The following is a 17,162-nucleotide window of genomic DNA, read 5'->3' as shown; positions in this document are numbered from 1 at the left end:
TTGCAGTTGTGTTTAGGCACAAACAGGGAAAAATTTCTATCAACAAATTCAAATTTAAGGACTTTCTGGAATGTAGCTGGTGTTCAGACTTCATGAGAATGTTGTACTTAGCCTTCACAACTCCAAAAAATCTCAAGCCTGTCACAAAATATCAAGATGGGTAAAATACTGGTGAAATTAGGAATGGATGTTTAAGCACAGATTCTCTTCTTGTCTCATATACACAAACCAGAGGAAAGAACCAAGGTTTTCTGCTACAAAGAAACATTCTTAACAGAGAACATAATTCCTGGGATCTATCTCGTGCCTTGTGTGAGTCAGATGTTATTATTTTTTTATGATTCAGGATTTTTCCCACATTTTTTCTTGAGTGCTCCCAAGGTTTTGCTTATCTGGCAGCCGTGCCCTCCTCAGGGTCACTGTGCTTTGACTGTGAGGGGGAAGAGAGACCTAAGATCACATTGCAGCGCATCGATTTGGAGCAGGTGCAGCTTTGAGATGGTTTCTGCTATCTCAGCCACCTCCCACATTCCCGTCTGGATTGCAAAAACTTTATTTTTTCTTCCCCCTTTCCACTCTTGTCAGGAATAATTTACAAAGCCTGTCCTTCATCTCTTTCCAAAGGTAAAGCTTGTGGAAGGAAAATAGCCAAGAGATGCTGAACCTTATCAGGGTTTATTTCCCTGCACTTAAGCTGTCAGATGTCAGGGATGGGATTTCCTATTGGCTTCACATAATTATAAAAGAAATTTTTTTTGTGATTTATTTCATTGATTCCTGTTTTTCTAGAAGGAACAACATTTCCCCCTTTTGTGCTGTTTGTTCTTCTTTATACCATGTAATGGTTGTGGTAAGTGGAATAGTTATGTTGTCTGAAGTGTAACTCTCATGACAGAAGACGAGGTACAGAGAGTATGCTCAGTGAAGCTGGACAGCCCCCAGGACCACTGCCTATTTTTCCCCACCGTGGAGGAGATCTGATTCAGGTGTATAAAACACAAAAGAGGGTCTTCCTTTTTCTCACATGGAAGCAGATCCCATTGCCTCTGTTGCCTTGGTTCAAGAACTGGGAAACAACAGTCATGGGGGATGTTTGATAGCAAACCCACTATGCTTTCAAGAATCTTGTAAGGGATTTGTTTGCTTCCTGAAGATGAAATCCACTGCACTTACAAAAGCAGGTTCTTGTGTCACTCTCCATGTCAGACTGACATTTCCCAATGTGCATCCCTTGTCACAGGGGAGTATCAGTACAGCCAGCACTCATCAGCAGTATGCTGTATGAGGGACTGAGTGACTGGTCAGTCAAAAAACCAGCTTGCCATGTCAAGTCAGTCCATGTCTCTGCAGTGGCCAGAGATGGCAGCTTGGTGCTCAGAAAGAGCTGGCAAGGCTGCAGGGGAGACCAGTGGGACAGGTGATGCCTGTCAACTGCTGGCTAAATATTGAAAGAATTTTTTCCTGCCTTTTATCTGATTTAATAAGCTACCTTGTTTAATGGTTTAATAGGTCACTTGGGCAGTTTTGTTAGATGAGTGTTTTAAATCCTTGGGTTAGTGATGTAACTCCCTAAAGGATTGCTGTCATAGGGCTGGAGCAGGGAGCTGTAAGACTGAGCCATACTTGGGAAGGGATACACAGCAATGGCTGGGAGAGGCTACAGCATATATATGAAATGGTCCTCCTGCTTTTGTGCAGATAGGGCACAGGAACTTCCCATGGCACTTGTAAAGAAGTGTTGCAATGATAATTCTGGACAGACTACTCACAGTGCAAGAGACTGCAGTGTCCAGAGCTGCAGCTGCATTGAAAAAAATTACACAGGTGATGCATTTACTTTTTCTGTTTAGGGAACCAGCAGTAGTGAGCTCATTACCCTGCAATAAACAACAAAATGGAGAATTATCTCAGTATAAGGATGGAAAAGCTCAAATTTTTCAGGAGCACTGTCATGTAATGTCAGGGAGATTGTGCGTGTTTACAAGGTGCATTGCATTGGGAGATGTCAAACTTTAATGTGGGTGTCCTTTCTTTCCACCATGTGATAAAAAGGTGCAAAAAACCAGCTTCTCAGTAAAATAAGAAGTGAGAGACCAGTGGGTTGCAATGATCCAAAGTGAGCTAAAAAATCCATGACAGCGAAGGACAAGACAATTTGCACAAGTTGTGCAGAGTAACTAAGTCCAAGCCCACACCTCTACCTGTTGCTCAGGCTTCCACAGAAGAATATGACCAGTTGTTAGATCTCCAGGAGCCTACAATGTATTTATGAAATGAGGAGCTGCTAAACACTAGCTGTAGGTTCTCCCTAGGACGTTGCAGATTTCAGAATGCATAAGAAAATCACTTGGTGGCAAAGAACAGAGTAGGCTACAGATCAAAACAAATGTTCCAGCCACTGGCTTTTCCCATCCTGCAGCTAGATTTGGTGTGTAAGTGGGCCAGACACACATCACAGCCACAATTTTAGCAGAAATCTTCATGGTGCAGTCTCAGTAGGGATTTTCACTGTAGCAATGCAAGTTGTCCTGCACTGTTGCAAATTGGAAGGCAGTCTTTGCTGATCTAAGCAACTGGCTCAGATTTCCAGTAGGTACTTCAGAAATGCAGTGTCGTAAAATAAATTCCTAGTGTATCGTTCATTCCTTCAGTCTAGAGATTGTTGAAAGCAAGCCCTTTGAATTTGGACAATTAAAAAGTAAAGTTTGCTTCTGAAGCTATGCATGTCCCTCCTTTTCCTATGCCCAACCTTCTTTCTTCATTAGCATTCAAAGCCTAGGAATAGTTATTCCCTGTTTGAATATATCTGTGGTGAACAGCTGAAAGGTAGCAGTGTTGCTGTTTAGTGATTCCAAGATATGAAAAGCAGTGAAAATGCTTCATACCAATTAGCTAACTGCAGTGGCAGCAGGGCTGTTGCTGTGCAATAGTTCCATTTCAGGGAAGAGCTTCAGTTAAGAAGGCAGCTATGTGGTTTATTTCATCTCAGGATTGAAGCAATTTTCCTTCTGACCACCATATACTGAATTTATACTGTTTTAAGGTCAAATACAAGAAGTTGCCTTGTCATGAGCAAGAGTGATAGCTGTTGCTGGCATGCAGATGGCTCGTATGGCCAGCCTCGTGTGTTCTCCTTTGCTTCTTCCATTGCTTTGCTGGCAATGAAAACTGAAGGTCATTTTCCAAAAATGTTATCATGATGTTTTAGACCAGACTCAGTTGTATGACCACTGGTAAAGAAACCACTTGGAGCCCAAAGACAGTGAAAAAATTAATTACATCTATCAAAATGTTAATATAAATATTCCTGTCACTCACCATATTGCCTCAGCCACAGCATCTTCCTGCCCACCTCAGCACCTGTCCCACCAGCACCCTGCATGTACTGGCTGCTGCAAAGAGAACCACTGAGAGGATGAAGGCTCTGGAGACCCCTCAGGCCCTTTACTGTTGATGGGCTACAAGGCACCCACTTACTCATCAGTCTCCTCATGGTCCTGGAAAAGCACCAGTTAGGTGGGTTTGTTTCCCAGGTAGTTACAAAGAACTCATTAGGAGGACATGGCATCTCCTTGGAAACCATAAGAGGTAGCAGTACAGGCAAACTGGTTGAGATGTGGTTGGATTTAAATCAACGGAGTCCTGAGTTTATGCTACTTGAAGTATTTAAGAGAGAGCTGATGGTGAAAATCCTTATTCACACAAGAGAATAGAAACCTTTTGATGTTCATTTCCATGATGTGCATTATTTTCCCTCTCCTTCTCTTAGGGTGTACTTGGCTCATTCTGTCCTGCTTAAATAGAACAAATGTCCTAGAGCTGGATGTCAAATCTTGTGGCAGTGCTGTACATGAAAAGTATGAAACTGTGCCTATCATGTGTTTTTTCTGAACCAAGAGGGGTGACAGTTGCTAAATAGCTTTATATGAAGCATAAAAATATAAAGCATATAAATAGCTTTATATGAAGCATAAAAATATAAAGCGTATAAATAGCTGTATATGTCAGCAGCAGCTGACAGAACGACAGGACACAGTCTTAAGCTGCGCCAAGGGAAACATAGGTTGGATATTAGGGAAAAGTTGTTTATGGAAATAGAGATCGAGTACTGGAATTGTCTGCTCAGGGAGGTGGTGGAGTCACCATCCCTGGATGTGTTTAAAAAAGACTGGATGTGGCACTCGGTGCCATGGTTTAGTTGAGGTGTCACGGCATGGGTTGGACTCGATGATCTTGGAGGTCTCTTCCAACCTAGTGATTCTGTGATGAACGATTCTATTGCAAAATTTTGTGCTGTCCTTTGGATAGATAGTGCTGTACAAATGAGGATCTGTCAAGACTAAAAGCAAGTATGGAAATTAACCAGTAAAAATTGTTCCACACCAGGATGTAGCTCAAAGAATACATTTATGCTGTGTCGAAGGAAAACCAGTGGCCCTCATAGGACTATACCAAATAGTTAAGAAAGCTGAATTAAGCAGTTCTTCTGTGTATAGACAGGTCATTGCTAATTACCCATGATGATGAAGATAAGGGAATTCTGCTTGGCTTGTTAACACACTGAAATAAGCTATGTGACTTCTGTCTGGTTTGGTTCTTCTAAAGTTTCATGTAGAATGCCTTTAGGGCAGGAGAAAATATTTCACGTTGTATAATTCACTATAGATAAAACTGCTCATTAACTCTATAAAAGTGCTTTCTTGGGCAGAGTCTAAGAGAAAGGACCAAGGTGGCTGTTTTTCTCTTGAGCTCCTTTAGTGTGTTTTCTGTCATTATTTGGTAAAAGTATTTTAATTTGATTTTCTTGGTGTCTGGGATAATATCTTCTGTAAATCCAGGGATAACTGGGAGAGAAGCTGACTGTGTTAAGGGATTCTCAGCAGGAAAGTAAAGCTTAGCAAGGAAATTAGAAAAGGGTATGTATTAAGTTCTGCTGCAATGAAACACCTCTTTTTAAATTTGAAAATACACCTAGTAAGTGCTCTCAGAGCAAACTGGTAACAGCATTTTAACTTAAGAGAAGACCCTAAGAGAGAGACTCATCCAATGTAACTTTATACACAATGTAGCCATCCACATTGGAGCTAGTCATATAATTTCCCTGCATAGTCACCACAGATATGGGTTTTTTCAGGACATTAACACATTGGCTTACTTGAGTGCATGTCTAAAGTAGAGATGAAATGTGTGCAAGTATCAGTTCCCCTCCATGAAAAGGAAGGAAATGCTGGGTGATTGTTCAAGTATCTGTAACTGGTAAAATGACACCTATCTAAGAGACAATTTCTGGTGTTTATTTCTTCTTCCCAGGGCAGGTACTTTCTTATAATTTGAGGACTTCAGAGAGTTGCAGTCTTTGCAGAATAATCCTGATGAGCAAACAATGTGTGCCAGCCTTTGGGGTGAGGGCCATCTCTTTGTTTTGTGTTCATACAGCCCCAGGCACAGCAGGGTCCTGCCCCAGGATGGACCTCATGTACACTACCACAACACAGATAATCAATAATAGCAGGCTTAATTAGAACTCTGATCAGTCTCTCTTCCTACCAATTCTCCATGATTTAAGTCCCTGTGATGTCTAAATGAGGTTTGATAACAATTCTCTGTCTCGTTTCCCCCCATCCCGCAGGAGCACATTTACAAGCTGATGAAGAGTGACAGCTACGCGCGCTTTCTGCGTTCGAACGCTTACCAGGACTTACTGCTGGCAAAGAAGAAGGTATCTGTTGGAAAGGACATGCCTGCATCTCTTAGCACCTCTTGATTCTCGCCTGCTGCTTGCTGCTAGTGTGAAAGTGAAAATATTGTTTCCTTTTTTTTTTTTTTTTTTTTTTCCTTTAAGAAGGGAATGAGCACTTTTGTCTTCTTCGCTGGAGGCATGGCTTCCGTGTGCACAGCCTCAGCATGAGATTTTGGGGAAAACATGGTGGCCCACAGTAAAGGTAGTATGGAAAAGTGTATGCCTTGCACAGCTGTCTCCCAAACTCAATGCAGGCAAATACAAATTGTATTACCTCTTTCTCATGGAAAAAACAGGTTGTGATATGAGAAGCAGGACCCATCAATCTGTTCATTACTGGTGCAAAATTCACCTATTAAGGTTTTCACCTCCCTACTGTGCTCACCATGTGATACTCCCTTTGGATGCCTTACCTATAGATCCCCCTGCAGCAATTCCCATATTCCTTCTTCTACATTTTGCCTCCCCAGAGATGCTTCCTTTTCTCAGAGACAGGAAATAATTGCAATGCATGTATGTAGTAATCAAGAATTCCAGCCACATTGTCTCACAGGAAATCTGGGTTTGAGCTCTTCTTAGCCTTTTTAGTATCTGCATGGGCTCTTCCAGCATCATGATTCTGTCAGGAGCCCCCCAGATCAGGGTAGCAAAGGAGTGGTTTCATAGAGTTACAACTCCTGTCCTCGAGTCCCCTCTTCCTTAGGGATCTAGGAGAAAAGCTACTGATTTCTGCATTTGTGGCTGTGCTCAAATGTTTCCTGCAACTCCTGATTAATTCCCACAGCTCTATGTGTCTATCTGTGTGCATGTGCATGCCATGTACATGTGTGTATGTCCCACTTGCATTTGGCTCCCAGGACTGAACATAAGCTGACTCATGACTCCTGCAGCCTCTGTGTGTGGTTTCCCATCACCATCTTCCCTGCTGTTTTTCTGCTGCATTCGCTGTGTGCTGCCAAATTACATTGCATCGGCACAATACAATGAAATCCCAGTGGTATTTTTGTCCTGCTTGTCATTGTGTGCCCTAAAAGCATGCATATGGTGACAAAAGGAGACAAGCCCCTCTGTCTGCTGTGCCTGAGACTACTGGCAGGTGGATTAGTGAAAGGTAGTGGAGGGCAGCAGTCAGCCTTCTGTTTCAAAATGTCTGGTCTGAGACAGCATAAACCAGTGCTGCCTACTTTTAGAAGGGTTAGACCTGACTTATTTCATAGACTGGGGAATGAAAGAGGTGTGAGGCAAAGTCTTCTGATGGTATAAGCCATAAAAGCCTCTGCCATCTTCCTACCCCCAGCAGGTTATGGCCTCCCTACCCCCCAGTCTCCATGGAACACATGAGGGCTTATGTGCTTGAAAGCCAGGAGGGCTTTCTCCTCCCAGCCAAACTCATTCAAACAAAAAGTTTTGTTTTTTTGCAATCCTCTTTTGCTGTCAGATCAAGCCCTGGATGTGTCAGCATGACATCCTCATCCCCCCCAAACAGCCGCAGGAGCAGGTTTTGGTGTCATGTTAACGCAGTCGTGAAAGTAAGAATCAAGTTTCTTTTAGAAAGAGCTGTGGATGCACAAGTAAACATGAAGGCACAAAAAAGGCAGGAGTAGATCCGTGCAGATGTGCTGTTCATCAGCTTCACATTGTGCAGGAGGTGATTTGGTGCTACTCCAGAGTCTGTAAGGCTCTTTGCAACCACAGTACATTGTGTTGGGCAAGTGAATGTTTTGGAAACAGTGTAGGTACAGAGATGATGATAGAAAGAACATAACAGTTTCTGTACCCTGAGCTACACGGTCCTATCTATAGGATGTTTGGTGCAGCTTTGAGAAGCAGCCTTTTAAAATTCCTCTAAATAGATGGAAAACAAGGGAGGGAAAAGAGGAATCCAGTGACATATCATAGCCTGCATGGATGAAGGATTTGGTTTAGAGCCTGCAAACAAGTCCTGGATTTACTGATATGAATAGAAATTCACTGCAGTTCTTTAAGTTGTGATGAGTACCTCTCTCTGAGGCCTGTCTTTCCTCAAAGTCATTATCCTCACATGGCTTGTATACCACACTGATATGACATAGCTTACTTTCATTACTGAAAATAAGTTCTGTCAGAAGCACAGCATGATGGACATAGGGTGAAAGAGTTGCTTGCACTAAGCAAACGAACTATGGCTTTAGATTCCCACATTAATGTTTTGTGGATAAGTTTGTGCCATTTGGGATATTTTGCCCTCCAGCACTGGGTTATGACAAACTGAGAGGGCAGGAAAAAGAGAAAGGTAGACTGTGTGGCTGGAGCACAGAAATGGGAACCATAAAATCCATATGCTTTCCCTGATTACCCTACTCAATTTCTTGTGTGAAAAAAAAGTTCAACCTAGCCTGCCCTCTATATCCTCCTCTTTTTCAAGGAGCAAAAAAGAATAGTGACCTGCTCAGCAAAGAGATGCCAAAGCTTGATTAGTGCTTCAAAAGATACTTCACATTTCTGGTATTTGCAAAATACTGTAAGTTTGAAGAGTTACTTTCTTCTGCACCATACAATAGCCACAGATGTGGAAGCTTTTCCTCCCTGCTCTGAGAGCATGGTAATGGAGGGGAAGGGGAAGAAGAAATTATGGGTTGGGATTGAGATACAATGACAGAATTATGAGGGGAACATATTGTTCACACCACTAACTGATGCAAGACAGCAGACATAGGCTGTATACAGACCAGACATACATACTTTGTTAATCCATTTTAGACGTTTTTTCCTCCGTTCTTACCCAGTTTCATTATTGCAAGTAACCACAGTATTATTGGCCTCAATCCTGCAGATTCATGGTGCTCAGCAGGGAACATGAGGTTGGCCTCCAGCAAGGGTGTCATTGGAAGCAGTGAGCTGCAGAGGGGAAAAGCTGGGTGTAGCCTTCTGCCTTGAACAGAAGGCCTCCTCCCTGCCAGGCTGGGGGAGAGATGAGAGCACAGCCCTGTCCTCAGGAGGAATGGCCATATGCCCAGCCCAACTGGAGCTCTGGGCCTCCACTCCCAGCCCCCCATCTGCAGCAGGTAGAAATCATGGATCCTGCTGAAAGCGCCTGGCTCAGCAGTGGAGGGCTGGATGTGCTGAGATCCCTGAGCAACCCTGTGTTTTATTTGTGTGTCTAGTGCAACACGCCCCGCTGGTGCTACGCAGAGTCAAGCCCTGACCTGCTCCTCTTTCTGCTGATATGCACCTTGCAGGTAATCACCTCTGCACTGCCCTCCAGCCCTTCTCCACAGTAGCCAAAATAGGTGGCTGGATGTCCTTAGCAGTGATCCACCTGTCAGGACAAGTACTGTGACAAACCTCCTCAGTCAAGCCAAGGAGGCATTTTGGCAGGGTGATTGGCTGCAGAGCAGGTTTATTCCCTGGGGAAAGAGAAGTGTAGATTAGTTAGTGTACCATGGAAGGGGATGCAAGTGCCCAGAAACTTTTTTTAATGGTGAAGAAGCAGCCATGCATGTGTTTTGCTGCTTATTTTTGCAGAGAAGGGAGCAAAAGGAACAGAAAACACCTCGAGGTACTTTCCATTATTCACTGTAAAGGTGAAACAATGACATTGGTTGGCATCTCTGCATTAGCTGAAGCGGCAGCTGAACTGTCACAGTGCTGGTGTTCATGTCAGCCTGGCATGGGGTGGCTTCCTGCTATCCAGCCCTGCCCACAGGCAGGGAAGCATCCTTTAAAAGCAGCCACAGCTGTAGTGCAGACAGGCTGTGAAACCATGGGAGTGAGCCCTGAAGCACTGAGGGAAGAGCAGGTTGGTATTTTCTTGGTTTAGAGGCATTATATTGCTCTCCAGCTCAGGTTCAGGGAAGTGTGAATTCACCATGACCCTATTCAAATGAACACACAATACATGGAAAATATTCTGGCCACTTGGTAGCACTGTACATGCCCTTTGCTTTCTCACTTTGGACAGGTAGATGTGACTGCCTGAGAAGCCCAGGATCTGCTTCTGGCCTTTACTGAACCCTGGGTCAGGGATATTATTATCCTTTATTTTTATCTGATGCCATTCCCTCTGGAACACATTATTTTTTCACCAAGTTAAAGTTCAAAATAAACCCCACTTCACACCCCAAAATCTCATACCAAAAAAAAGGATTCAACAGCCAACAAAATAAATCCAGGGAGGGAGGGAGGTAGAGAATTTTCTAGCCCTTATGTTCAGAAGACCGAGTTTCTATATGTATTTTCCTACCCCTTTTCACGTCCCTGGCAAAAAGTGTCAGTAAGGGGATACTTATGAGCTTCATGCCATGAGGAACAGGTTCCATTTCCAGCACACATCCTTTTGAAGCATTGCTTTTAACCAGATCCCCTGTGCCAGCTGCTTGGTACTGTCCAGGAAGGTTCCTATTGCAGATTATGACCCCTTCTCACTTTGATTCAGTGGCAGGACTTGTCTTGAATGCTGTAAAGATGCTGAGCAATTTTCTCATAATTACTTTCAGTAGTCAGTAATCGCTGGTTTTCTTAAGTTTTCTTCTACTTAATTTCCATGCAAGCAGAGCCTACACAAAGGAACTTAAAGTTTGGATGGCTGGGTAAATGATTAATCATGAAAAAAAAGGAAAATTCTGAGGAGAAAAAAAAGGAGAAAAAGGAGAAAAAGGAGAAAATTCTGATAATTAGTGAATGGCTTCTATGTGGTGAGCTCTATTTTTCTGTATTTGCCTGGGCTAAGAGGTTTTCATCTGCAGCAGGGATGGTTGTTTTGTATTTTATCCAAATGCACATGTCCTTTGCCATTAGCTGGTGGAGTCTGTTGGTGTATTTACTGGCAAGGATTGCATTTTTTGCACCTGGGAGGACTGCATGATCTGGCATGCACATGTGTTTGTGAGCCTTTACCCCTTTGCACACACAGTATATGTTTGTGCAGACTGCTGTAGCTGCTGCAGGAGGCAATGGCTCCAGGGGCCACACGCCAGATCTGGTCCCACGTGTGATTCGGTCTTTCTATTTTATTTTATTTTTCATTTTGTTATTTTTAAATTTCCTTCATCTGGTGTGCAAGGCAGCCTCCCCAGCTCAGCCCCGTGCTGCAGAGCTGTGGGCAGGCGTTCCCTGCACGGCAGGCTGCCAGCCACACGGGCGAGCAGGCAGGAAGAGCCAGCGAGCTGTACAGCCAGCACCCACACCCACGGACATTCAAACTGCTCCAGCCAGCTCATCACTCTGCAGCCAGCCTGCCTCAGCTGCTTTTTATTTCACTAGAAAATGTCATGCTTTGACTCAGAGCTGGATGCTTTGAGGATGAGCTTTCCACGCATCCAGCTGGTCCCAGCCTGCCACTGCCATGCCAAATGTGCAGAGTGACTGCAAACCGTGCTTTGCAAGGCGCTTCTGTGAGACGCTGTCGGGGCTCCGTGTGGCTGCTTCCCCACACATCTTCAGCTGTGGTAGGCAGCAAGCAGCCTTGTGTGGGGCTCCCTGCGCCAGACAGCTCTCAGCACCTCAACAAGGTGCTCATCATCTTTGAAGACCACCATTCTGCCTTTCTGCTGGGTGGGAAGATGCATCACCTTGCTGGTAGAAAAAGCAGAGATACTAGATTTTGACAGTGAGTGCAGGAGCACAGAGTGGCCTGTATAGCAGCTCACTATCCTTTGACCCCAGTGCACACCAGAGCTCCACTAAAAAAAGCAGTTGGGTCAGACACTGATTTTCCAGCCTGCAGCAACGTCATGCTGCAGACTTCAAGTGCCTTGCTCCCCTAAGGGGCCTTGCAGAACACTCAGTCTTTTGTTCAGGTATTTCTTCTTCTGAAATTGTGTCTTTAACTTGGCTGCTGGTGGGTCTTGCCACCCCTGCAGGAAACCAGTGCAGAGGTCCAGTGCCCAGCTGGGCACTGCTGTCCTCAGTCCTGCTCAATGGGACATGCTGAGCCAAGGTGGCAGGAATGCAGCTCCTCTCTGTCACCTCTGCTGCCTCAGGGTATAGGGACACCACTGAGGCTACTTCCAAGAGGGAATTTGTGATGCTCTGAGCACTTGCATGGCTCTAATACTTAGCCAAATAGTGTGGTTGATGTTTCTTTCCCCTTTCCTCTCTTCTCATATGCAAGGAGAGGCAACTAACTCTTGGATTAGTGCATGTTAAATACTCCTTTGGGAACCACTGGACTGGGTACATCCCTGCCTTCCTGCCAGCCAGGAAGGCTGCTATATTGCTTGGTACTTGCTTGGAGGCCTTGGCCCCATCCTCTGTGTGGGCTAAAGTGATGAACCTCTAGCTTTCACTTTTGACAGCACTTTGGGACATCAGAACTGATTCTGTGGCTTTCTCAAATGTTTATAAGCGTGTAGGTTGCTTGTTTCTTTTTTTCTGGATAAAGAATATTGCTTGTCTTAAAAGGGCTTTATGTTTTGGTCTCATATTTGTGATGCAGCAGGGACGATCTGCCCCATCTTTCCATGTGATGCTTAAGACTAATCTTGTAGACATCAAAGAGCTGTGAAAGCTGTGATAAACATGCAGAAGAATAAAAAGGCTTTGCCTAGACTCAACCACCACTCATCCAGTTTATCTGGTATGATTTTGGCTTCTTTATGTCTTCTCTATCTGAATCTGTGTGGATAATATGTCAGGTAGGTGCCTCTCCAGTGCAGCACTTGTTTCCAGTGCACTGAGATGCACCATCATTACTGTCGTTTTCCCTTACATGTAGCTCCTTATTCCCTTCATGGCAGTTTTGCTTCCATCTTACCACCTCCATCTTGCTGGCTCACCACATTAAAATAAGCGTCTCTCCTGGAAATCAGCAGTGCCCACAGCTTTCTAACTGCAGTGAGCTTCCTTTTGTAGCATTGAGTTTCTTCTCTTAACCATTTTTTTTCTTCTTAGATATTGCAGCAAACATGCCAATAAATTATTTAGTTCTTCCTTGTTAGTGGCGATTAGATCTCCCTTGTGCCAAATGAACGAAGTGCTGCAGTGAGCAACCTTCTCAGGGATATGTTAATAAAGCCATGATGCACACACTTGTTTTCTCACAATGCAATTGAATGTCTTCTTGCAAATGAATAGTTCTGTACTCCAGGTACAAAAATATCAATGCCCCAAACTGGTCTGTATCTTTCGTTGTCTTGCAAAGACATGCATATGCTGTCTTGTGTTTTGATGTAGCCAAACTTACTGGAAATATGCTTCTACTCTTTGGATAAATAGAAAAGTGTAGGTTCACTGGTAGCGAGTCCAGTGATTTTCCTCTAGTGCTGTATTCACTCGGACATTGCTTTTTAATATTGTGAAAGCTACTGTGGTTTTTTTCATCTCTCTGCACAAGTGGATGGGAGCCTCCGATAGCTGTTTGGCAGATGTTAACCAAAATCAGATGCCCCAGCCTGAACAGTAACAGAAGGAAAATTCAGTGAACAAGAAGTCAATACCAGCAGCTGTAAGACACAGCAATGCACAGACATATATGAACCACTCAAAAACCTCACAGGGGAAAAATGACATTCTCTGAGAGTAAAAGTAGTGATGTCTCTCATTCTTTAAGACATTTTGATTTCTTCTGTTTGCTGTTGCAAACATTGATTTCTGCTTTTTACATTTTTTTACAACTTTTTCTTCTTGCTGCTTCCTTATATTTTGCTGCTGTTTTAAAAGACTGCATTTAAGCTGAAGGGTTTTTTTTTTTTTCTATATTTTTATCTCTCTACTTCGTTCCCTGTTAAGCCAGAGAATGAGCAAGGTCGTAGAACTTCTCTAGAAAAGTTCACTCGCAGCGTGGTAAGTTTCTTTTCTTTTCCCTCCTCCCTTTCCTCAGAACTTCATTTTCAGTTGGGGGAAATGTAGATGCTTGACTTTTTACTTCATCCTTTATTTTTGCAGCTAGCATCTTTGCAGCTTCTCTCTTAATACTGTAGCTCATCTAACTAGTAGCTCTAAAGAAGGGGCTGGGGGTGGGGGGAGAAATGGCATAATGCTCATTCTAGCTTATCATCATTGCAAAAGCAAATTGATTTTTGTCTAGAATTAAACAGAAAGTTGCCTTTTTGCTACATTCCCACTACAGTATTTGTTGTGGCTTTTCCTCGCTCAATGAAGTAGAAGAGCATGGTTCTCATAGCTCCATTGCAACAGTATCCGTACAGTTCCGCAGTGCATGGATAATGATAGCGTCACATACATATCCACCCACAGCCCTGCTGCCGCTTCCTCCGCTGCCCCCATCTGTCAGTGCTCATGTAAATAGTGATGTGCGATACCCTTTGCCCCGTTCATGATAGCAATACCAGAAAAGGAGCACAGTCACAGCAAGAAACATGACACTGTTAAACCTTTTAGACAAGGGGACAGTGGGATCTCAAGGGCAACGGGCAGAAATCCTCTCTCTTTGTCCTTCATCAGTCTCCAACCTCCAGCCCGTCTGTCCAGAGCTTGGGCAAAACCTGCTTGCCCCACTTGCGTTCAGGGATCTGTCTGTGCAGCACTTTTTCTGCAGAGCAGGAAAATAGGGAAAGGGGGCAGGACTAGAGGTGGGTACTGCAAGTGGAGTCGAGTAGCAGGGATACTGGAAAGTACAGGCTGTATTTTGAGCTGCATCAAAAGCAGCATGACCAACAGGTTGTGAAAGGGGAATTTGCTCCTCTGCTCAGCTCTCATGAGACCCTACCTGGAGTGTTGCATCCAGCCTTGGAGTCCCCAGGTCAGGAAAGACATCGACTGAATCCAGAGGAGGACCACAAAGTTGATCAGAGGAATGGAATTCCTCTTCTACAAGGAAAGGTTGAGAAAATTTGTTTTATTCAGTCTGGAAAAGTGAAGGCTTTGGGGTTACCTGATTGTGGCCATCCAGTACTTTAAAGGGCCTACAAGAAAGACAAGAGGGACTTTTTACAAGAGCATGTTGAGGTAGGACAAAAGGGAATGGCTCAAACTAAAACAGAGCAGGTTTCAATTAGATGTTAGGAAAAAATCTTTACTGTGAGAGTGGTGAGGCACTGGAACAGGCTACCCAGAGAACCTGCAGATGCTCCATCTCAGGCAGTGCTCAAGGACAGAGTGGATGGAGCTTTGAGTAACCTGGTCTAATGAAAGGTGTCCCTGCCTGTGACAGGGGAGTTGGAACTAGATGATGTTTAAGGTTCCCACCCAAAGCATTCTATAAGTCTATAACATTCTTGCATGTGTGTATATAAGTATATTTATAGGTACACTACATACACACACATGACGTGTAAATATAACACCTTTGTACATCCTGAGAGAAACAGGAAGCTGTGCAGGTAAGTTTGAGCTGCTGTAGGGCAAATAAGCTGGGAGCAGTTCTTCCTGGCGCTACTGTGCTACCGCACAAGCAAACCCAAATGTAACATACAAGGCTTTGTAGAACATCCACTGGCAGACTTCCTGGGGAATGTATTTATATCGCTAATGCATATGCACACATTTAAAATATGTTGATACAAAATATATCACTATGCCCATCTGCATATTTACTACTTTCTAAGAGTCTGCCAGGGAGAGGAGTAGGAAAGATTTTTTAATTTATTTTTTTTTTAAACAAACTATGCAGAAATATTTACACCAAGTGGTAAATTTTGCTCCCAGATTTGCCAAGTACATGGAAGAGTAACTCTCACTTTACTAGACTGGCTGGGTTTATAGTTGCACAGCCAAGGATGGATTTTTCTCTTGATTTGAAGGGTAACTTGACAAGCTAAGTTTGGGATGCTATGATTAGAATGTAAGTAGCTGTAAAGAAAATTGTAGTAGATTGGTCGACACTTTAGTTCATTTTTGTCTTACTGGCTAGTATGCTGTAAATATGTTTTTTTTTATTTCTCTAAATATAGATATAAAATCTCATCTTCTGATGGCATAGTAGTTACCAGAACTAGGAAGAGTCTGAATTTTTTATACTTTGCATTATGGCAGTTTGTCATTGCCATCAGATGAGAAAATAGTCTATGCTAACATGTCATAATGTCCTCAGAGGACAGTATTACCAACGTGAGAACTTTATGGCATACTCAGGGGACTGAATTAAGACAAAGTTAATTCTGTATGCTCTAGTTCTCCAAAATGCGCTGCAGCTCCCTGGCTGTGTAAGAGTGGAGCAATTCAGCAGTCCATACTTCCAGAGCTCCACTGTGCTTTAGTGATTGCTCATTACAGGATCACATATTCAAGCTGGCCCTACACAGGCGTGATGAAGTTAAGTGTATGTTTAAGGTTTGGCTGGAACAGACCCCCAGTTTCTCTCTCTTAAGGGAGGAGCACTGAGCCTATTTTGCAAGCAGATTAATATGAGGTCACATATCCAGTGATGGCTGTAAGAGAAATCTCAAAACCAGTAAGGGCTAAAAGTTTATTTGCCTTAAGGAGGTATAACTGAAGTGAAATAGTCTCCCAGATTGACTGAACTATTAATTGTCTGTGGATCTGGGCCACCTCCAGATTATGCTTCTCTGTCTGGCACTGGGAGGGCCAGTAGACCCCTGGGAAAATTTTCAGATTTGGCTATAGCATGTGACCCAGCATTTTGGGAAATCACAGAACCACAAAATAGTTACAGCTGGAAGGGACCTCTGGAGATCACCTAGTCCAATTGTCCTGCTAAGGCAGGGTCACCTAGAGCAAGTGACACAGGAATGTGTCCAGGTAGATTTGGACTGTCTCCAGAGGGAGACTCCACAGCCTCCCTGGGCAGCCTATTCCAGTGCTCTGCTACCCTCAGTGTAAAGAAGTTTATGGGACATAAGTCTGCCTAGCCAATCTCTAACCCAGCCCTCTACATGCAAGGGGAAGTCTTCCTTTCTCCAGCCTTCCTCTCTTACATCCAAAGTCTGGGATTCCCAACCTCAGCACTAAAAACTGAGGCATTCAGTAACTGGGCCTTCTCTGTGTCTCCTGTCACCAGGACATGTATCTGATTCAGCAGCAGCCCCACATTTTCCCAAATTTTCCCAAATTTTCCTTTTGCTGCTGATGTACTTGTAGAAACCCTTCTTGTTGTCCTTCATATCCCTTGCCAGACTTAATTTCAAATGGGCTTTGGCCTTCTTTGTCACATCCCCAAATACTCTGACTATTCCTTTAGTCCTCCCACATGGCCAGTTCCTTTCCACATCCCAGAATCTGAGATTTTCTAGAAGCTCCCTGCTCATCCAAAGCGGTTTCCTGGCCCTTTTACTAGATTTCTTCCTCATGGCAATACACTGGTCTTGAGCTTAGAAGAAGTGATGCTTGAATATTGACCTGCTATCTTGGACCCCCTTTCTTCTAGAGCCCTTCTTCTTACATTATTGTACTCAAATTTGGGGAACTTTGGAGAACATTGCAGGTGGCATACAGCCAGAGCAGGAGCATGGAGGTAGAGGTTCATGATCCCTTCCTTGCTGAAAATACTGTACTTACAGTGTTGCTTTACATATCAGAGAAAGCT

At 43.7% G+C, this 17,162-nt stretch overlaps 1 protein-coding gene across 2 annotated transcripts in view; it reads left to right on the top strand.

Annotated features, from left to right (window-relative positions):
• RGS6 (regulator of G protein signaling 6) overlaps window positions 1-17,162 on the top strand; it is a 258,161-nt gene that overhangs the window by 227,620 nt on the left and 13,379 nt on the right. The window contains exons 15-16 of one of the 2 annotated variants that reach the window (XM_056493676.1): window positions 5,630-5,719; window positions 13,448-13,501. In XM_056493676.1, the coding sequence (XP_056349651.1) occupies window positions 5,630-5,719; window positions 13,448-13,501 (144 nt within the window). The remainder of the gene's footprint in view (window positions 1-5,629; window positions 5,720-13,447; window positions 13,502-17,162) is intronic. The other variant, XM_056493677.1, reaches the window with a different exon arrangement.

This window comes from Oenanthe melanoleuca, chromosome 5, assembly GCF_029582105.1.
Source record: "Oenanthe melanoleuca isolate GR-GAL-2019-014 chromosome 5, OMel1.0, whole genome shotgun sequence".
Lineage (NCBI taxonomy): Eukaryota > Metazoa > Chordata > Aves > Passeriformes > Muscicapidae > Oenanthe > Oenanthe melanoleuca.
Note: the sequence above shows the minus strand (reverse complement) of the source record. Positions and strands in the feature narration are given on the sequence as shown.